Raw genomic sequence first — 22,858 nt, forward strand, 5'->3', positions numbered from 1 at the left:
ATATAAGACTGTATTATGTTGAATTAAGGTGATTAAGAATTCAGGGGACTCTCCTGACAAGCCATCTCATGGCTAGCAAAAATGGGATGGGGATTTTACTTATCCTGCACATAGAAAGGGTGTTTTCCCTCTCCTTCTGTTCTACAGTAAAGCACCTAGGTCTACCTTGTCTCTCTCTTCTCCCTGCTCACTCTCTCTCATATTCCACTTCTCTCCTACCTCTAACCTCATGATCTTCACTAAGGGGTGTAGCCAACTCAACCACGTTCCTCCCAAGGAAGTTCAGGTGACTCTGAGAAACACAAGCTGAAATGTGAAAGGAACCTATCTGTAAAGATGCTGCAATCAAGAGATATTCTACCTGAGTTAATGCCTAGTTATTGGGGTTGGGTGATTGATACATGGAGGCCCAATTGTCCTACTACTGTTTTGTTTTCCTTGAAAACATAAACACTGTTCATTTGCCTTTGGGCTTATGGGTTCCTGAAGCTCCCTAACCTTTGCATTCCCATTCTATCTAGGAAGTATTCAACATAACTGTTAAGTCAAAGTCTAAGAGGAAGAAAAGAACTCTTTTCAGCGGAATGACCTACAGCTCTGGTATGTTGGGGAGCCTGAGGCGGGGCCAGATTAGTAACTTCACCAGCATCTTTCACCTCATATCACACCCTGCTCGATGAGGGGCACATCTGCTCCAGGGAAAGGACTTAGATCAGGGCTCACTGCCTTATCACTGAACATATGGAAAGGCTAACAATGAGTAACTGATCATCCTAAAGTCTCTGATGGGCTATAAGCTAAGCTCCATTATGGCAACTTTTCACAGGCAAGCTTAAGAATTCTATGCACCTGTCGGGACTGGGGCTACCTGTTGAACAGGTTACACCTTGGGCAAGGCTGTGTATGAAGCTATCTTAAGCCTATACTTCTTATCTTTAATTCCTGATGGCTGTTTGAAGACTTTCATCCTCAGTGTGACATTACCAAGGAGTCATAGTTGCTTCCCAGAAGCCAGACCAGTGTGACTTCTCCCCACCTGCTCATTGTCCATGGCACAGACAAGAAGTCCAAGCTCACAGTAATGTAAAACCATTTGTTTAATCCTAGATCAAATCACTTTCACAACAGTGAAAATTAGTGACTAGTTAAGGTGTGCCATTGTACATATTTTCTGACTGTGGTTCAAGTCCACAAGGGTGGCAGGAGGGTATAGGCCAAGAACACACAAAACACACACAAAAGAAAGGAAAGTTGCCTTGGCAGAGGGATTTGTGGTGAACCTGCATAGGGGTGGGAGCAGGGGCTCAAGTCAGCATTCCCAAGTTGGCTTCTCTGCCCCAGCAATTCACAGGTTAGTAGAGGCCTGAAAGGTTCGAAAATCAAAGGGCATATGGCCATCCTGATTTTGCTAACAGGTTTCAAGGATGCCTTTGTTGGTGGAGCTCTCCTGGCTCACGTCATTTCATTAGAGTCCAAATGATTCATCTTCCTACCCACAATTGTTTAATCTTTCTTCTGGAAACATGTTTTTGCTGGGCCCGTCTGACTTAAATCCTCTCTTCTAATAGTTGGGGCCACTGTACTGAGGGAATCCCATTACTTTTCTCTAGGGCAAAGAAACTTCAGGGGCCAATCTGACTTTGGGGATTTCCACAAGATGATAAAAAGAGTGCTCTTGAGTGGGTGCCCAGGAATGTTTAAAATCCATCAGGCACACTGTGCAGCTGATGGCTAATTCCTATCAGTGGATTCGGCAAATGAACCTCCTATTCAATACTTTATACTTGGTTTAAACACTGAACTCTGGTATTGATAGGTGCAAAGGAGAAAGGATGGGGATTGTAGAGAGGGGAGAGCTTCCTTCATCTTCCTCAAGGGCTTTGTTACTGCAAAGTATGCAAAGCCATTATCTGGGAAAAAGCACTATGGGGGGCTTCCTACCATTTGTTGGCTATTGCTGAGGGTTAGAGGCAGGAGCAGCGTCTCAGAGGAAGTCATCTCCTCCCACCTTTAGGGATCTCCAGGAGGAGGCTGGATGAGGACTGGCAGGCAGAGCAAGAACCATTCCACGAGGTGAACTGTCCTACCTGCCTGGCACTACACTCCCTTGATAAGATTCAGAGGAGGGGGCCTATAAAATTGAAAAACAAATCAAAGACTTGGGATGAATAATTTCTTCTGGATTCCACAGGAAGGAAGATCATGGACCATTATGGTGGGACTCCCTAAGCCTTGCTACATGGTTTTACAAATCATATGGGGTTTGTACGGGAGTCACATGCTTGCCTGGTTTTAGCACATGTAGAAGGAGTTTCAGGGAAATTCATCAAGTCATATCGAAATCAAGGGCCTCCCCTCCCCCTACCACTTCACAAAGGACAATTTGGCTTCTGAGGATGGTGGTCTTCAATATGCAGCTGTGCTGACCTGACAAAGCCCCCAGTTTCCTCTGGGTGGGTTCTGGGAGAGGATGCACTTCAGCCTCTGCAGCCTAGCGGTTGTCCCTGCATCAGTGGTTTGCTCTCTGGCAGAGACACACAGACACACATAGTTTTATAGGGAAAGCTGGTGGGAAATCTGAGAGTGAAGCCACATGTCTCACCAGGGATAATCTATGCCAGGAAACTAGGAGGACGTTCAAGCTGCTCTCTGGGGCCAAAGACACTGAGCAGCACGGCTCAGAGCCATTAAGAGATCTTTGGTTCTCTGTTGAATTTATGATATGACTCCAACTTTAGGGGCTGCAATTATGATCTTTATGGGATAGCAAGTTCTTGCATTTCTTGCACCTCTGCTGAGGAAAAAGAGGGGGAGTTTGGAAGGAGAACTTCACTGTATAAGGAGCCCCCACTGGCTTTGGAGGCAACTTATCAAGGGGTATTTAAAGAGATGAAAGAAAGTTTCCAAATACCATTTGGCTCATCTTTTTGTTTTTGTACTATTAAATTCAGGTGAAATTGTACTCTGCCAGTTTCTCTATTTCCATCTCTTCCCTGTGCAGAGCCAGAACCTGCTGAGCTGGCTGCAACAAGATTTCATGCTGTCATCCATGAGAGAGGACTCAATGCCAAGGCTTGAAGTTATAGTAGGGTGTTTACAGCAGTGGTGACACTGGGGTCCTTGTCATCTGGTCTTGAGTTCCAAACCTCTGATGGAGAAGACTCCTTGATGTGTTATTGATCCCACTGGTTCCAGAGATCAGGATTATCCAGGAAGCCGTGGCATGTCGCCAGTCTAGAGGCCCTACCATAGGTGTAGGCAGAGACCCAGGATTAGGCAATAAGGAGCCAGAACATGATCACCAGGGCCACAAACAGGAAGAGGCGTGACAAGAATTGTTCGTCCACATACTGTGGTGTCCCAGGAACAGCTGGAGAGACAAGAAGGAGAAGACAGGCGGTGAGAATCCTACAGCTGGGCAGAGTACCCATTCAGCCCAGAATTTGAGAGCCTTAGTCCTTACCTGTTTTCTATGATAACAGAATCCTGCACACTAAAAAAGATTTTGAACCCCAAATAATATCAGGGAAAACAAAAAATACATGTGGAACAATATAACAATCAGGCTGGGTTTCTAATTTATCATGAAAAGGTTTTGCCCACATGTGCAAATAAACCAAATGACTAACAGGAAACTCTTGGAGGAAATAGTAAAAGAAAAGCTGATTGTTACGCATCTTCTATGTGTTAAGTGTTTTACACGTTATTAGTTGGTGGATATTAAGCAGCAGCTAATGCACAAGTATGATGTGCCCAAGATCTCAAGGCTCGTGAGTTAGTGGCAAGCTCTATAGTCGTGTTCTCCAGCCTCTCCAGATAGGCAGAATGAGTTGTACCCTACCAGGTATACTAAGGTAGATGCAGAAATGGGGTGAGAATCTAGGTCTCTACTTCTGCTTTGAGAAAAGCTGCAATTTAGAGCTTTCTGTCCTGACTTTGGGGGAGGGAGTATGAGAGAATCTACATCCAGGATGGGCAAACTGTACCAAACATGGGAAAATGATGGGAAAACATCAAGGGAAAATGATGATTGTGGTGGGAGATAAAGTGATTCAGAGTCTAGCCTAGCTGTAGAACTCTGCTTAACTGGGGAATTTAGGATGAGTGAGCCCTGGACCAGGTTAGGAGGAGAAACCTTCCAAGCAGGTTCCTGCTACCTTCACAGGGATCTGTCCTTTTTTTTTTTTTTTTTGAGACAGAGTCTCATTATGTCCCCCTTGGTAGAGTGTCATGGTGTCACAGCTCATAGCAACCTCAAACTCTTGGGCTGAAGTGATTCTCTCGCCTCAGCCTCCCAAGTAGCTGGGACTACAGGTGCCCGACACAGCACCTGGCTGTTTGCAGTTGTCATTGTTGTTTAGCAGGCCAGGGCAGGGTTTGAACCCACCAGCCTCGGTGTATGTGGCTGGTGCCCTACTCATGAGCTATGGGCACCGAGTTAGATCTGTTCTTCCTTGAGCAAAGAGCACACCCTGCCCTTTGGGGTCTTCTTCCTCCAAGAAAACAAGATGAACAAAAGAGAAACTCTGAGGTGGTTAAGGAAAGAAAAGACATTCCCAAGATCTCTTATTGCTCAGATTCTCAGTGGGTGCTCTAATTGATTCAGGCATGCTATCAATAAAGACAATGGATTACCTGCTATGTGCCAAGGGTCAGGGTGGGGAAGGGTACAGTTGGGATAAACCAGGACTGGGTTACTGTCTCTAGGTATAATTTCCTGGACAGAACCAGGGACTGTTCACTTCTGTACCCTGTACCGTGCCCAGTGCCCAGGTTCCAATGAGCGTAAGCAGAGTTCAGCTGATCATGGCTTCTGTGGAGGCTCCATTGTAAGGATCCTGGCTTAGGTGTCAGACTGTCAAAGAGTATAGGGCACCCACCTTATTGCACTGCTCTACAGTGAATACAGCTGACACTCTAAAGCAGGGTGAGGGAGAAACACAATAGTAGGTGGCAGACTTAGGCACGTTCCTCCAAGACCTGAGGCTTGGGGACCAGCCTTATGCATGTCTTGAAGGAAGCTGGATAGAGATGCCAGAGAATGGAGATGCCCTGACTCCTGGTGGGATGCCTTGCCCTTCCATGACTCCATATGGTCTAAGTTGGGGGTACATGCACAGAATCAGGCTTTTTCTCAGCTGGGCATAGTTTATAGTTTTTCATTTCATAGACATGAGGTATGTCTTGGTAAATATTACTAAGCATTTTCTGATCTGTAAAATGGGGTTAATCACATACCTTTTCCACAGGGTTGTGATGATCCCCTGAGTTTGGAATAGAAAGTGTTCTGTATGTGTCTAATACTTGGTCTCAGTGACCTAAAAATAGTTTAAGATGTTTTGTGCCAGGCAAGGTAGCTCACACATGTAATCCTAACACTGGGAGGATCACTTGAGTTCATGAGTTTGAGACCAGCCTGAGCAAGAACAAGACCCTGTCTCTACTAAAAATAGAAAAACTAGGGGGAGGGAGTTACGGGGGAGGCTGAGGCAGGAGAATCACTTGAATGCAGGAGTTTGAGGTGAGCTAGGCTGATGCCATAGCACTGCAGCCCAAGGCAACAGAGTGAGACTGTCTCAAAAAAAAAAAGAAAAAAAAAAAAAGGAAATATATATATATACACACATATATATATATAACATTTTGAAAAGGCTGATAATCCCAGTAGTGACAATTATCTGTAACTTACATACTGATGAATTATAAGAAGCTTTCAAGCAGAATTACTAAAATATCTTCCTGATTTCTCAAGGAAATAGGGCCTTACCTGGAGGAGGCCGCCCATCGTTTATGTTAAATGCTGTGGCAAATATCCCAAAGGGAAATGCCCCAATTCCAAAAGACATTTGAAAGCCACCATCTCCAAATCCAAATCCTTGAAATCCCTATGGGGGAGAAATGAAATTAAGAGGAGAATAAACAAGTAGGTTTCTCCTGTTCCTGTCAAGTACAACATACCTCACGTGTCATCTTGCATGTGGCACCTGCCTCTCCTCACTACTGTCTGCCATATGTTTCCAGCTTCTCCTTCCCTCTAGATCCCAAAGCAGAGGAACTCTGGCAGCCCTTCTGTCCTTCTAGCCTTAGCTCCCAGCTAAGGATCTGTGAATGGAACAGAAGCACTGGCTCTGACCCAACATGAACTGCTTATACAAGTCAATTTCTTAGGACTTCAAATTCTTTCCCAGAGTCCCACATTAGGCAGTAACATTGTTTATGTGCTTTATAGCAGCAACACTGGCTATTACCCCTATGCCAATTACAAGGGAGCATCAAAACAAGGTACACATTATCTGTGATAGCAAAAATGTTAGAACTCTAACTAGCCAAAAATATAAGATCAAAATCTTGATATGTGCTTTCAAAGGACCATTATGCTGATTTATGCAGTAACAAGATAAAAACTCTTGTGCCCAAATTATCAGATAAAATTGGTTGCGCACATGTCATAAGTACATGACAACATTTTTTTTTTAACATTTTCTTATTTTCTTTTGTTTTATTATTTTGAGACAGAGTCTCACTTTGTCACCCTCGATAGAGTGCCATGGCATCATAACTCACAGCAACCTAAAATTCTTATGCTCAAGCAATTCTCTTACCTCAGCCTATCGAGTAGCTAGGACTACAGGCAGCTACCACAACGCCCAGCTATTTTTAGCGACGAGGCCTTGCTCTGGTTCAGGCTGGTCTCAAATCCATGAGCTCAGGCAATCCACCTGCCTCAGCCTCCAGAGTGCTAGGATTACAGTCATGAGCCACAGTGCCCAGCCCCAATATTTTCTTCTTTTAGAGACAGGGTCTCATGCTATCACCCATATTGGAGTAGAGTGGCATAATTACAGCACACTACAACTTCAAGCTCCTGGGCTCAAGCAATCCACCAGCTTCAGCCTCCCAAGTAGCTAGGACAAAAGGTATGTCACTCTGTCTGGCTAATTTTAAAAAATATTCTGTCATGTTATTTCTTTTTTTTTTTTTTTTTTGAGACAGAGTCTAAAGCTGCTGTCCTGAGTAGACTGCCGAGGCATCACAGCTCACAGCAACCCCCAACTCTTGGGCTCAAGTGATCCTCTTGCCTCAGTTTTTCTATTTTTAGTAGAGGCAGGGTCTTGCTTTTTGCTCAGGCTTGTCTTAAACCCGTGAGCTCAAGCTATCCACCCACCTTGGCCTCCCAGAGTGCTAGGATTATAGGCGTGAGCCACCGCACCCCACTAAAGGAATTTTCCTCTTTTTTTTTTTTTTTTTGAGACAGAGTCTCAAGCTGTTGCCCTGGGTAGAGTGCCGGGCATCACAGCTCACAGCTCTTGGGCTTACTCGATTCTCTTGCCTCGATTTCTCTTACTCCTGGGTAGAGTACTGTGGCATCATAGCACATAGCAATCTCTAACTCTTGGGCTCAAGTGATCCTCTTGCCTCAGTTTTCTATTCTTAGTAAAGAAGGGGTCTCAATTTTGCTCAGACTGTTCTCAAATTCATAAGCTCAAGCTATCCACCCGCCTCGGCCTCCCGAGTGCTAAGATTACAGGTGTGAGTCACCATGCCCAGCCAAAAAAACTTTTGTTTTGTAGAGCTGGGATTTTGCTATGTTGTCTAGGCTGATCTCAAACTCCTGGCCTCAAGCAATCCTCCCACTGCAAACTCCTTAAGTGCTGGGATTGTAGGCATGTGCCACTGAGCCTGGCAGACAGAATTTGGCAATGTGGAAAAGATACGAATAAGAATTTTCTTAAAAAAAAAAAAAAAGGAATTTTCTTTGAGGGTGGCGCCTGTGGCTTAGTGAGTAGGGCGCCAGCCCCATATACCGAGGGTGGCGGGTTCAAACCCGGCCCTGGCCAAACTTCAACAAAAAATAGCTGGGCGCCTATAGTCCCAGCTGCTTGGGAGGCTGAGACAAAAGAATCGCTTAAGCCCAAGAGTCGGAGATTGTGATGAGCTGTCATGCTACGGCACTCTACCTAGGACAATAGCTTGAGACTCTGTCTCCAAAAAAAAGAAAAAAATACAATTTTGGGGTGGCACCTGTGGCTCAGTGGGTAGGGCACTGGCCCCATATACTGAGGGTAGCGGGTTTGAACCTGGCCCCAGCCTGCTAAAACAGCAGTGACAACTGCAACAAAAATAGCTGAGCATTATGGTGGGCGCCTGTAGTCCTAGTTACTCTGGAGGCTGATGCAAGAGAATCACCTAAGCGTAAGAGTGGAGGCTGCTGTGAGCTGTGATGCCACAATACTCTATGAGGGCAACAAAGTGAGACTCTGTCTCAAAAAAAAAAAAAAAAGAATTTTCTTTGAGGCTCGGTGCCCATGCTCAATGCTTAGGGCACCAGCCACATGCACTGAGGCTGGAGAGCCACATGCACCAGCCCGGGTGTGCTAAACAATGACAACTGCAAAAAAAAATAGCCGAGTGTTGTAGCAGGCACCTATAGTCCCAACTACTGGGAGGCTGAGGCAAAAGAAATTGCTTAAGCTCATGAGTTTGATGTTGTTATGAGCTGTGACACCACAGCACTCTATCAAAGGTAACACAGTAAGACTGTCTCAAAAAAAAAAGAATTTAATATTGTTACAAAGAATTTTAAAAATTTAAGACACTTTAACCATTGTCAGTTTGGTGTATTATCCTTAGGTTTTTTTCTCTGTGCATGTTCTTACCCTGCATCATTTTTTGGTGGGGGGAGGGGACAGTGTTACTATGTCACCCTCAGTAGAGTGCTGTGGCGTCATAGCTCTCAGCAAACTCAAACTCTTGGACTTACTAGATTCCCTGGCCTCAGGTCCCAAGTAGCTGGAACTACAGGTGCCTGGCTATTTTTTGTTGCAGTTGTCATTGTTGTTTAGCTGGCACGGGCTGGGTTTGAACCCGCTAGCCTCGGTATATGTGGCTGGCACCGTAACCACTGTGCTATTTGGGCACTGAGCCTTTTTTTTTTTGAAACAGAGTCTTGCTCTGTTGCCCTGGCAGGAGTGCCACGGGGTCAGCCTAGCTAATAGCAACCTCAAACTTTCGGATTCAAGGGATCTTCTTGCCTCAGCCTCCCAGTAGCTGGGTCTACAGGCACTCACCACAGTGCCTGGCTAGTTTTTCTATTTTTAGTAGAGATGGGGGTCTCGCTCTTGCTCAGACTGGTCTCACACTCCTGAGTTCAAGGGATCCTCCTCCTTCAGCCTCCCAGAGTGCTAGGATTACAGTACTTCCTTCTTCTGCATCCCTGGTGAGATTTTTAGAACAAATGATTTAGAATATAATAAAAAGAATAAAAAGAAGAAAGTACTGGGCTCTTCACAAAGAGCTGGCTGGTCTTCATTTGTAAGTCTTTTGTCAGTCACAAAAGTAACCACTCCTTTTCTCATACTAAGCAACCTGGCATCCAGCTCCAAATTTTTGCTGGGCAGCACTACCTATAAAGCCTAACAGCTGATTTAGTAAGAAGGCAAACGTATGAGGAAGGAAAACAATCAGTTTCCATCTCCTCACTGCAGAAATGCCTCCTAGTCAGACCCAATATGGTCGAATCTGAGGGCTCCTGAGACTGAGGCTGCCTTACCTGGGAAGGTACAATTGTTTCATTAGGAACTATGGAGTCATTCAGTGCAATCCTTAGGCCTTACTTTCTTACCTCCCTTCCAGCAACATTTCTATATCAGTGGTTCTCAACCTTCCTAATGTTGCGAGCCTTTAATACAGTTCCTGTGGGTCACGACACACAGGTTGAGAACCGCTGTTCTATATGATTCCACAAGTTCTCCCATTTGGTGAGTTTATGTTCCTGAGGCAGAGTATCACCATCAGCTGCAGGTGCTTATAAACCCTAGAGGTATAAACTACAGTCATCAAGGCCAGGGCCTCCAATTTCCTGGGGACTCTGATTACTGTTAGTTGCTAATGTTCCATGAAGAACCAGAGCCTGGGAAGGTTAAAGTGGTGTCATCTGGTGGGCAAAAGAAGGGTTACCAGCCAGATCTGGTTTTAGCCCTGTATGTTTGGCCCTGAACAGGTGACTTCACCTATCTGGATCTTAGTTTCCTCTTCTGTTAAATAGATTGATGTAAGGCTTAAATGAGATCATGCATATAAAGCTCTAAACACATACAGCTGACTATAGTTCTTTGCAACCGATGGCCATTGAACAATTGTTCAATGATAATATTATTAAAGGTAATCTGGAGAACAGACCTTCAATTTCTATCAAGATCCCAGACTCAATAATCCTTCCCCTGGGAATCCTCAAGAGATGCCATAATTCAAATAAGAAAAAAAAAAAAAAAGAATGCAAATATGGTCGCTATAGCCTAATTTAAATAGCAATAATCTAGAAGGAACTAAAAAAATCCTGCAATTAGACAAACCTAAATTACAATGCATCAAAACTCAATGAAGGTCTACTTAATAAATTTTAAGCCTTGGGGGGGGGGAACTCAATGAAGGAAAGGGGGAATAAACAAACAAACAAACTCAATGAAGGGCCAGCCATGGTAGCTCACGCCTATAATCCTAACATTCTGGAAGGCCAAAGTGGCAGGATCACTTGAGGCCAGGAGTTCAATACCAGCCTGGACATATAGACCCAGTCTCTACAAAAAATTTTAAAATTAGCTAAGTGTGGCACACACCTGTAGTCACAGCTACTTGGGTCCTTGGGAGGCTGAGGCAGAAGGATCTGCCTCAGAGAAAAAAAAAGAAATTTTTTTTTTTCCTCCAAGTAGCTGGGACTACAGGCGCCTGCCACAACACCCGCTATTTTGTTGTTGTTGTTGTTGTTAACAGTTGTCATTGTTTGGAGGACCAGGCTGGATTTGAACCTGCCAGGTCTGGTGTAGGTGGCAGGTGCCCTAGCCACTGAGCTACAAGCACTGAGCCAGGTTTTTAAAATTTCTTTACCCGCCTGTAGCCCAATGGTTAGAGCACCAGCCCTGTGCACTGGGGGTGGTGGGTTCAAACAGAGCCCAGGCCTACTAAAGACACAAAAAAAGAAAAACAAAAACAAAAAATTTCTTTACCATTTTAAAAGTTAATTATTATATATTTTTAAAAGACTAACAGGTGATTTAAATGTGTATAACTAGGCCAGGTGTGGGGGCTCACACTTGTAATCCTGGCACTCTGGGAGGCCGAGGAAAGTAGATTGCTTGAGCTCACAGGTTCGAGACCAGCCTAAGCAAGAGCAATACCCGTCTCTACCAAAAATAGAAAAACTGAGGCTAGAGGATTGCTTGAGACCGAGTTGGAGGCTGCTGTGAGCTGTGACACCACAGCACTCTACCCAGGGCGACAGCTCGAGATTCCATCTAAAAAAAAAAAAAAGTACAAAGTTTTTTGTTTTTTTTTTTTTTGAGACAGAGTCTCAAGCTGTGGCCCTGGGTAGTGTGCCATGGCATCACAGCTCACAGCAACCTCAAACTCTTGGGCTTAAGCAATTCTCTTGCTTCAGCCTCCCAAGTAGCTGGGACTACAGGTGCCCACCACATGCTCAGTTATTTATTTATTTTTTTGTAGTTGTCATTGTTGTTTTAGCTGGTCTGGGCTGGTTTCGAACCTGCCAGCCTTGGTGTATTGGCCGGCCCCTTACCCACTGAGCAACGGAACCAGCCTAAATATGCAAAGTTTTTGAACCAATAATTTTACTTCTAAGAATTTATCCTAATAGAATAATAGTGAATCTGCTCACAAATTTGTCTATAAGTTCATCAGAGTCTTTTTAAAATAGAGAAACGGAAGCAGCTAAATGTCTAAAAAAGGGCTTGGCTCTCGTGGCACAGTGCTTACGGTGCCAGCCACATACACTGAGGCTGGAGGGTTTGAAACCGGCCCAGGCCAGATAAAACAACAATAATAACTGTAACAAAAAAAATAGCCGGGCATTGCGGAGGGCGCCTGTAGTCCCAGCTACTTGGGAGGCTGAGGCAAGAGAATTGCTTGAGCCCAGGAGTTTGAGATTGTTGTGAGTTGTGACGCCACTGCCCTCTACCCAGGGCGACATAGTGAGACTCTGTCTCAAAAAAAAATAAAAAATAAATAAATGTCTTGGGCAGCGCCTGTGGCTCAAAGGAGTAGGGCGCTGGCCCCATATGCCGGAGGTGGTAGGTTCAAACCCAGCCCTGGACAAAACTGCAAATAAATAAATAAATAAATAAATGTCTAGGGCGGCGCCTGTGGCTCAGTCAGTAAGGCGCCGGCCCCATATACCGAGGGTGGCGGGTTCAAACCCAGCCCCGGCCAAACTGCAACCAAAAAATAGCCGGGCGTTGTGGCGGGCGCCTGTAGTCCCAGCTGCTCGGGAGGCTGAGGCAGGAGAATTGCTTAAGCCCAGGAGTTGGAGGTTGCTGTGAGCTGTATGAGGCCACGGCACTCTACAGAGGGCCATAAAGTGAGACTCTGTCTCTACAAAAAATAAATAAATAAATAAATAAATAAATAAATAAATAAATAAAAATAAATGTCTAACAAAGGAATTAAATAAATTATGTTAAGTCCATACAACTAAAACACTATATAAAACCACTAAGTAAAATATTGTTGGCATGTAAAATCTCAAGATATACTGCTGAAAGTCTCACACTCTGAGAATGTAAACTCCATTGGGGCAGGGATCTTTGCTTGTTCACAGATATGTCTCCACAGTCTAGAATAATGCCTAGCACAGAGGAGGAATTTAGTATTTGTAAGACAAATAAAATTTTAAAAGATAGTTATAAGATAGGAGCCACATATTATGAAAAAATAAAATAGGAAGGCATACACACATCTGTAACACACACACACACACATAAATAGCTCTATAAAATTTGTGTGTATGTACCTATAACTAAAAATAGGTACATAGAAAAAATATAAAACTGAAAAAGAAAACAGACTAAAATGTTTCTGGTGATTATCTCTGGGTAGCATGGTTATAAGTGACTTTCCCCCCCTCTTTTCTTTTCTGTATTTTATAAATTTTATTCTATTTTTCTAATCAAGGAGAAAAATTATAGGGCCAAGAGGGAAACTTCTAAAGGCATGGGCTCATTTCTAGAAGTTTCTCCTATCATGTTCCTTACCCCTCTATTCTCCGGCTCTGGCCTCTGTCCTTGAGGACGGGGAGGGGTCTTCTCTCTGAAACAAAAACGGTACACAATAAGTCTATTACAAAATGCTTAGAGCTGTTCCCTGTGAGGACTGGGTTCTCTTTACCAACAGGGATGGGGTTATGCCCCACCATTCCTGTGTAGGAAATAGGCTTATGCCGAATTAAATCAAATAGTAAAACTACCCTTTTTTATTTATCATTATTATTATTATTATTATTATTTTTTTTTTTTTTTTTGGCAGAGTCTCACTCTGTTACCTTGGGTAGAGTGCCATGACATCATATCATAGCTCACAGCAACCTCAAACTCTAGGGCTCAAGTGATCCTCTTGCCTCAGCCTCCAGAGTAGCTGGGACTACAGACAACTGCCACTATGCCCAGCTAGTTTTTTATATTGTTTTTAGTAGAGATGGGGTTTCGCTCTTGCTCAGGCTGGTCTGAAACTCCTGAGCTCAGGTGATCCACCCACCCCAGCCTCCCAGAGTTCTAGGATTACAGGTGTGAGCCACCACAACAGGCCCTAAAACTACTCTTCATTCTACCTACAATCATTCTTCCAAGTATAGAGAAAACCAGGAAGAAAATCAGCTGGTTAGGATATAGTCATCAGACTGCACTCCAGAGATCCTGACGCAGACTGGTTAGAAATGATCAGATGCCTTCTCTAGAGGGGCCTATGATACTGGTGCCATTGATGTCAGAAATCCCAAATTCAAACTAAAACATCTAAGGTGGCTTGTCAGAGAGAAAGCATGGTCTTTCTCATCTGCCGCTATTCAGCTTTACCTCCCTCTACTCTTGGGTATGCTCTCTTTTACCCCATACTTTACACATCACCACTGCAGCAAGCATACATCCCGTTTCCCAGGCTATAGCAAGTGCCCTTTCACAGCACTCTGAACACCTGGTATTCTTTTTCCTCTGGGTCTACCCCTACAATCATTCCTCCCACGAAAGCTTGACTGAGGGCTTATTACACATTAGGCACTAGGCAGGATGCTATCAATACTTGTGATACATTCTAATTCTGTTTTTTATTTTTATTGAGAGTCTCTCAAGCTGTTGCCCTGGATAGAGTGCTGTGGTGTCAGAGCTCACAGCAACCTCCAACTCTTGGGCTCAAGCGATCTCTTGCCTCTGTTTTTTTATTTTTAGTAGAGATGAGGTCTTGCTTTTGCTCAGGCAGGTCTCGAACTCATAAGCTCAAGCGATCTGCCCGCCTTGGCTTCCCAGAGTGCTAAGATTATAGGCATGAGCCACTGCACCCGGCCTGATACATTCCACTTCTGAGGTATTGACATTTTCAAGGGGGAGACAGCATGGGAAGAGACTTCTTTAATAGAATGTAATGGAAACATGGTGAAAGCAACTCATGTAGGCAATACCATTTCAAAGAGGACGTGACTTTAGGGTTGCTCATAAAAGATGGGCAGAAATTAGAGGAGGCAGCAAAGGGTGGGGGGTGGGGTTTGCACAGGGGAGTCAGAAGAAGCAGAGAGCAATTACAAAAGCTGGTGAATATGAAAGAATGAATCCCTTTAAGAGAAGTCTAATATATCTGGTATATAAGGTATGCCAGAGTGGGTGAGAGAAGGTAAGAGATGCTTCTAGAGAGCTTGGGAGTGCCAAGCCATGAAGGACTCCCAGTTGTTTGTAGAATGCTGAACCCATCTATACCTCTACTTGTAAGAAGTCTAAAATACCCAGATCCATGCTCTCTTCCCCCCCATACTTTACACATCACCACTGCAGCAATCCCACCCCTAGAGACTCTCCCACCATACATTCTGTTCCCAGGCGCAGCAAGCACCCTTTCACAGCACTCTGAACACTTGGAATTACGACGTCTGTACACTACTGCATCCCTAGAGCCAGCACATTGCCTGCCTGAAGGCAGGTGATGCCTAGTATGTTATCTGTATTGTAGCCCAGCAAGTGGCATTGTGGCTCCCCTGCCCTCCCCTCCCAGCTCAGTCCCATCTATATCAGATTGTTTCAGAAACAAGGGATCATCAAGCCCCAAGTAAAGGGTGCGGTTGAGGATACTGAATAAAACTGAATTCATGACTAAGAGGAGAAGTAGGGAGAGACCCACAAGTCCTCACCTGGGGTCCTGCTGTCCAGTGCTGCCCCTGCCATAGAGTGGGATAACTTTGTCTCGACTGATGCCGGCTTTGCAAACTGGACACACCTGTCTGTTAGGTCTGGTCTCCAACCACTGCAAACAAGAGAGAAAAATACATGAATGTCCAAGGCCCACGAGAGTGATCAGTTAGAGCCTGCAGAATGTGACAGGCCTCAAACTGGGAAATGCCAGCATGAGCAGGGTTAAGAACCTGACCCTGTGACTCCTCCTACACTCAATAAATTTACCAGTGATGAAATCAAAACTGCCTTTAAATTCAATCATAATTAAACAGGCTTTTTCATGCTCTGTTTCTTTCTAAGGTCTCCTAGCAACAAGAAGAAACCACAGGCCTCAGGCTATCAAGAGGTCTGACTTACCTACCCTCAGTTTAGGCTGCTGGTATGAGTACTGTGAGCTTTAAATCTCCACCTTCCTGAAAGGAGCAACTATATTATCCTGTAGGTCATACTTTTCTTTCTGTGATCACTCTCTCTTTTCTTGAGACAAGGTCCTACTCTGCTGCCAGGGCTAGAGTGCAGTGGCATGCATCATATTTCAATGCAACCTCAAACTTCTAGGTACACGCAATCTTCCAGCCTCAGCTTCTTAAGTAGGTGGGACTACAGGTGCCCACGGCACCACAACCCCTGGCTAATTTTTTCTTGCTTATGCTCAGGCTAGTCTCAAACTTCCTGGCCTTAAGTGATCCTCCCACCTTGGCCTCCCCAAATGCTACAATTATAGGAGTGAGCCACTGTGCTGGGCCAATTTCTCATTTTTTTTTTTTTTTTTTTTTTGTAGAGACTGTCTCTACAAAAAAAAAAAAAAAAGTCTCACTTTATGGCCCTCGGTAGAGTGCCGTGGCCTCACACAGCTCACAGCAACCTCCAACTCCTGGGCCCAAGCGATTCTCTTGCCTCAGCCTCCCGAGTAGCTGGGACTACAGGCGCCCACCACAATGCCCGGCTATTTTTTGGTTGCAGTTTGGCCGGGGCTGGGTTTGAACCCGCCACCCTCGGTATATGGGGCCGGCGCCCTACCGACTGAGCTACAGGCGCCGCCCCAATTTCTCATTTTTATAGCATTTCTCCAACAACTGTGTGTCACAGGTACTATCATTTGGAGATAAGCTGATCATTTTCTGGTGATTTACTATGTGCCAAAGGATAGGTTTTACTCACTAGCTAAATTTGCTTAATGTTTTTAATGTACTTTCATTGATACTTACATTCAACTATTTCTTTCAATATAAAAAACATTCTGTTTTGGGTTTCCCAGGACTTTTCACTGGTTATGTTAATTTCTGTTTTGCCTTGCTTTTCTTTTCCTTTCCTTTCTTTTTTTTTTTTTTTTTGAGATAGAGTCTAACTTTGTCACCCTCAGTAGAGTGCTGTTGCTTCATAGCTCACAGCAACCTCAAACTCTAGGGCTCAAGTGATTCTCTTGCCTCTGCCTCCCTAGTAACTGGGACCCACCAGTATAGGTACCCGCCACAAGGACCGGCTATTTTTAGAGACCAGGTCTCACTCTGCCTCAGGCTGGTCTTGAACCTGTCAGCTCAGGCAATCCACCCACCTCTGCCTCCCACAGTGCTAGAATTACAGGCGTGAGCCACTGTGCCTGCCTGCCTTTCTTTCTTTTTTTGTAAGAGACAGGGTCTCCTTCTGTCACCCAGGCTGGAGTGCAGTGGTACAATCATTGGTCACTGTAACCCCGAATTCTTGGGCTCAAGCAATCCTCCCACCTCAGCCTCTTAGATGGCTAGCATTACAGGTGTGTACCACCAGAATCAGCTAATTTTTTAAATGTTTTGTAGAGACAGGGTCTCACTTTGTTGCCTATGCTAGTCTCAAACTCCTGGCTTCAAGCAATCCTCCTGCCTTGGCCACCCAAAGCACTAGAATTACAGGCATAAGCCACCTTGCCCAGCCTTGCTTAACTTTCTTAAAAGCAAAAGTGACAGATAAAAACAAGTTATTGTCCTTATAGGTATTAAATAATTTTATATGTATAGTTTTCAACATTTAATTTAGAACATAAATAACATCCTTAGACCCAGTATTACAAGGTTAATTATATAAATGGAATCTAGGACTTCAGGGCTGAGGAAACAGCATTTAATAATTTTTTTTTTTTTTTGAGACAAGAGGCTCACTTTGTTGCCCTCAGTAGAGTGCCATGGCATCATGGCTCACAGCAATCTCAAACTCTTGGGCTCAGCAATCCCCTTGCCTCAGCTTCCCCAGTAGCTAGGACTATAGGCACCCACCACAATGCCCAGCTTTTTTTTTTTTTTCTCGGGTTTTTGACTGGGGCCGGGTTTGAACCTGCCACCTCCAGTAAATGGGGGTGGTGCCCTACTCCTTGAGCCACAGGTGCCGCCCATGCCCAGCTATTTTCTAGAGACAGGGTCTTGCTCTTGCTCAGGCTGGTCTCAAATGCCTGAGCTCAGGCGATCTGCCCACCTTGGCCTCCCAGAGTGTTAGGATTATAGGCATGAGCCACTGTGCCCAGGCCATTTAATGATTTTATATCCTAATTTCTTTACCTACTGTCAACTGCTCCAAAATGTATGTTATGTGCTTTTCTTAAAACCCACAACCACTGTGTTTTACTAGGTCCTGCTGGGGACAGTGTGCAGCCCTGTCCTCTCCTTCTTTTTCCTAGCCAGATTCTAAGGTTCTAGCAATCTGAAACTTCTATCCTCCCTCCACATTCCTAGGCCACCTACGATGTGGTGCTCTACTGCTGACAACCATGGAGACATTCAGCTGGCAGTGATTATTCATAGCCGCTTGTGAATGCCAGGCCCAGCTCTGTCTCACCAAGCAGGTGCCTGGGTCTTGGTGAACACTAACTAGTATTCATAATTAGCTAAAGCTGGGGAATCCCCACCACCACCACCACCACCACCACACACACACTCCGAGCCCTCATAAAAGGTCTTTGTTGATACCAAAAGGTTTCCTTCCTAACATTTTTAAGACCTTTTAGGGCAGTGGTTCTCAACCTTCCTAATGCCACGGCCCTTTAATACAGTTCCTGTAGGTCATAGCCCACAGACTGAGAACTGCAGTTTTAGGGTTAAGGGAACCGTTAATATGATAGGAGGGACTCAGGTTTTTGTTTTTAATTTTAAGCAACTCCAGAAGAGGTGGAGGAGATATCCTTTATAGAGGCAGAATCTTAAAAATTAAATAGACATAACATACTATCAAATCCAACCCAATTTACAAATAAGTAATTGAGACCCTGAGAGGTGGTGTTTGCCTAGGCCCCAAAGGCCATCAGTGGCAGAGTTAGGATCATTCTGAGTACCACACTGACCCCTTACTTCATTAAGTGCCTGTTAGTGGGCAGGCGAATCCTGTAAAGAGGTGGGGGTAAGTAGGCCAATGAGCCCACAAGCAGGAAAGATTGCAGCTTCTGACAGCAGTCTCAAGAGACTAGAGCTGCCTTGTGCAACCATAGCTGATGAAAGACAAAGTAAAATTAAATGAAATGCATCTTACCTGATGTAAACACGGCCAACTGCCAGAGTCCCCAGGGCAACCAGTCATCAAGGAGAAGAAAGGGAGAAAGGAAGAAAAATGTTTTTATTAGCAGAAACATTAGATAGGTGGGATGGGAGCAGCAGAAAGGAAAAACAGGAGAAAAAGCACTGCAACCCCACTGAGGTTCTGTAGGGACAACTGGTATCAGAAATTAGGAAAGACTACACTAAAAACACAGGAAAAATGAGGCAATGGAGACAAGACGCCAGTCACTGCTCCTGGGATCCCCCTACACATGAGGACCCCCAGGGCCCAGACCACCCAAGATCCAATCTCTTCACAAGTCAACCTTTGAGAAGTTACAGCCTCTGAAGGAATCCAATAAAAGCTAAGGACCCTCCACAGAAAAATGGGCTCATTCTCATGCCCATGTATACAAATATTATTTTATACTCAATTTCAGCAGTTTCATAGCCCCCTTGGGCTCATATGGGATGTGTGGACTCCCATGTCGTTCAGATCCAGTTTAACAACATTTTCAGGCTGTCCTCCTTAAAGAGTTCTGCTGGCAGGAAGTAGCTTAAAAGTTCAAGTTGACTCTAAAAATATCTTTAAGTAATGGAAAGGAGGGGGATTGCTACCTGACAGAAAGGGCCACCTTCAGCTTAAAGAGCTGCTACTCAATTCCTCAATTTTTAAGATGAAATCAAGGTTCAGAAACATGAAATGACTTGTACCAGGACTAGAAAATTTCTCCTGACTTAAGTTCACTGCCTTTTCTGTCATCCAGCCCTGCATACAAAAAATGACATTTACAAAATTGAATGGAAAGTTCTTTAACTCCAGATATTTTTATTTTGTTTTTTCTCTTTCTCATTCATTCATTCAACAAATACCTACTGCACATCTAACTACACGCCAGGACAGTGGAAAATGTAGACATGGTTTCTGTCCCTCATATACCATGTATCTTCTCTAGCTAAGTAAGCCCTGGACTCAAAGGATAATTCCTTTCCCAGTTTCTGAATCACTGTCAAGCTTCACAAAATCAGATATGCAATCTTCCTCATGTCTGAATCCAATACTCATTTTGTGACTGCATTCTAAATTGAGTGGAGAATACCTCCAATCATACCAGATTTCCACTGGCAATTTCCCTCAAAGGCTGTAGGGGACAAGTGAAGGTTACTGAATGACCTTTAGGGGAAAAGTCAGTGTTGTAACAATGATAGCAATTCCTTCCATTTATTAAGCATCTATAGGGATGTGTTGCTTGACATCAGGGACATATACTAAGAAATGTGTCATTAGGCAATTTTGTCATTGTGTGAGCATCACAGAATACTTACGCAAACCTAGACAGTATAGCCTACTACATACCTAGACTATATGATAGCACCTATTGCTCCTGGGCAAAAATATGTATAGCATGTAACTGTACTGAATACTGCAGGTAACTGTAGCACAATGGTAAGTATTTGTGTATCTAAACATAAAAAAGGTAATGCATTGCTCTATGACAGTGGTTCTCAACCTTCCTAATGGCGCACTTTTTTTTTTTTTTTCTTCTTTTTTTTTTTTTTTTTGTAGAGACAGAGTCTCACTTTATGGCCCTCGGTAGAGTGCCGTGGCCTCACACAGCCCACAGCAACCTCCAACTCCTGGGCTTAAGCGATTCTCTTGCCTCAGCCTCCCAAGCAGCCGGGACCACAGGCGCCCGCCACAACGCCCGGCCACTTTTTTGTTGCAGTTCAGCTGGGGCTGGGTTTGAACCCGCCACCCTTGGTATATGGGGCCGGCACCCTACCGACTGAGCCACAGGTGCCGCCCGGCGCAATCTTTTAATACAGTTCCTGTGGATCACGACCCACAGGTTGGGAACCAATGCTCTATGACATTACAACACTACATGTTGAGTTCTTTTTTCAGGTCCATTATTATCTTATGGGATCACCATCATAAACGCAGTCTGTCCATGAAAAAAATGGCATTGTGTAGCAAATGACTGTACTATGTGCCAGGCTGTGGGTGAATAGCTTTTTATTTGCTAATGTCGCTAGATTGTCACATTAACCGATGAGGGGGTGGGATTATCTCCATTTTACAGATGAGGAAACGGAAATACAGAGAACCTCACAGATTTGCTCAGGGATGCACCATCCAGACTGTTAGTATCTGTTTCATATTAGAGTCCATGTTCTTTCTGATGGTACTCTGCCTCTTAATTTTGTCGCTCATTTCAAGACTGATTTTATGATAATTTGAAGTATCTCCAATTTCTAGGAGGCAGTTAATTACCAGTTTCTACATAATATAAGAGCCTCAAGAACAAAACTCTCTGCTCCATTCTATTAATTCACCAACAAATTTATTTTTTATTGTTGCCAACTTAAACTCACTTAGATATTGGTTAAATGACTTTCTTGGCAGTGTCCATAGCTCAGTGGTTAGGGCACCAGCCACATACACTGAGGCTGGCAGGTTCAAACCCAACCCCGGGCCAGCTAAACAACAATGATGACTGCAATAAAAAAATAGCCAGGCATTGTGGCAGGTGCCTGTAGTCCCAGCTACTTGGGAAGCTGAGGCAAGAGAATCATTTGAGCCCAAGAGTTTGAGGTTGGTGTGAACTGTGACACCACAGCGACAGCTCAGGGTCCTCAGCTCTGTCTCAAAAAAAAAGATTCAGAAAGAGGAAGTTAGGGTCCACATTCTTTGCTCACAACCACTATGAGCCTCTAGACTCAGCATAGCAAGTAGTAGGTAGAAAGTGCTCAGAAATGGGGAGAGGAGCCCACCATGCAGACAGGATTTGCCTAAGGTCATTCAGCTCATCAGCAGTTGAGCTGGATGGGAATCCAGGTCTCCTATCTTTTGGGCCTGAGGGTATCATGACCCAAAGTGGGTAGGAAGCCTTCTGCTCAAAGCTGCCCAGGGGCACAGGTTTTTCAAACTTGGCAGTGTGTCCTCTGGATTGGCAACAGGGATACTGACCAGAAGAGGTGGCCACACAGGCTGATGACGGCATCCTTGGCTGTGTCCAAGCAGATGTTGCACTCGAAGGTGCTGTCCTGCCCTCCACTCTCGCCAGCACCATTGCTGCTCCCACTGGGACCCCCTGCACTGGAGTTCTCAGGGGATGCAGAAGCTGAGGGCCCCTTGCTCGCCATCCTTGCTGTCAGCAAAGCTCTGAGCAAAGATTCTCCCCAGGGAAATCCTGAAAGACAGAGACCCTTGATTGCCCATTCTGCAGGCACTCCTCAGCTTCCATGCCAACACCCCCATCTTCTCTCAGCTCCAGAGCTGATTATGACTGAAACTCTGAGTGGACTTCCTAAAGTGCTATAGAGGATGATGTTCATGGGGTACTACCCAGAGGGGAATGACTGAGAAACTTCTCAGTCATGACCCAGAATATATCACACAGATGCACAAACGCAAAGCAGTCTCCAAATGGTTCTCCATGGGAACTGGGGCCCTGTCTCACTTATGTTTACATTCTCCCATGAAAGCTATCCAGATGATAAAAGATGTGCTCAATTAAATCGAACATTCAGGATATCCTCTAACTATGGACAGACTCTATATTAGCAGGTTAATCTGCTCAAGCAGAAAGGTTATGACTGGTATATGCCAGAACATAAAGAAATCTCTGGTCGGGCATGGTGGCTCATGCCTGTAATTCCAGTACTTTGGGAGGCTGAGGTGGGTAGACTGCTTGAGCTCAGCGGTTCCAGACCAGCCTGACCAAGAGCAAGAACCTGTCTCTACTAAAAGTAGAAAAACTGGCCAGGTGTAGTGGTGGCTTCCTACAGTCCCAGTTATTCTGGAGGCTAAGGCAGGAGTTTGAGGTTACTGTGAGCTAAGCTAAAGCCAGGGCACTCTAGCCTGGGCAACAGAGTAAAACTCTGTCTCAGGAAAAAAAAAAAAAAAAAGAGGAAATTCCTCTTACTTTGAAAGGTTAGGAACTTAGAAAGGACTCCAGTCTTCCACACTGCCACACTGCAATATTTTTCATTCCTTCTGCCATGTTGGAATACTACCTACCTTATTTTTGTCTAAATCTGTCAACTTTTTAGCCTCAATACATTTAAAGAGAAGGCTTATTTCACTTCTGTGAAGAGAAAACCAGTATTATCTTAAGTGAAAGATAAATGTAAGTG

General features: G+C 44.5%; 1 protein-coding gene across 2 annotated transcripts in view; it reads right to left on the reverse strand.

Annotated features, from left to right (window-relative positions):
* Positions 1 to 1,079: 1,079 nt before the first annotated feature.
* The window catches only part of RNF185 (ring finger protein 185), a 43,488-nt gene continuing 21,709 nt past the window's right edge, over positions 1,080 to 22,858 (reverse strand). For both annotated transcript variants that reach the window (XM_053586910.1, XM_053586912.1), the window contains 6 exons: positions 21,690 to 21,912; positions 18,714 to 18,732; positions 15,179 to 15,291; positions 13,044 to 13,098; positions 5,768 to 5,885; positions 1,080 to 3,370 (listed from right to left, as the gene is read on the reverse strand). In XM_053586910.1, the coding sequence (XP_053442885.1) occupies positions 3,273 to 3,370; positions 5,768 to 5,885; positions 13,044 to 13,098; positions 15,179 to 15,291; positions 18,714 to 18,732; positions 21,690 to 21,865 (579 nt within the window). In that variant the 5' untranslated portion in view covers positions 21,866 to 21,912 and the 3' untranslated portion in view covers positions 1,080 to 3,272. The remainder of the gene's footprint in view (positions 3,371 to 5,767; positions 5,886 to 13,043; positions 13,099 to 15,178; positions 15,292 to 18,713; positions 18,733 to 21,689; positions 21,913 to 22,858) is intronic.

Source organism: Nycticebus coucang, chromosome 4 (assembly GCF_027406575.1).
Source record: "Nycticebus coucang isolate mNycCou1 chromosome 4, mNycCou1.pri, whole genome shotgun sequence".
Classification (NCBI taxonomy): Eukaryota; Metazoa; Chordata; class Mammalia; order Primates; family Lorisidae; genus Nycticebus; species Nycticebus coucang.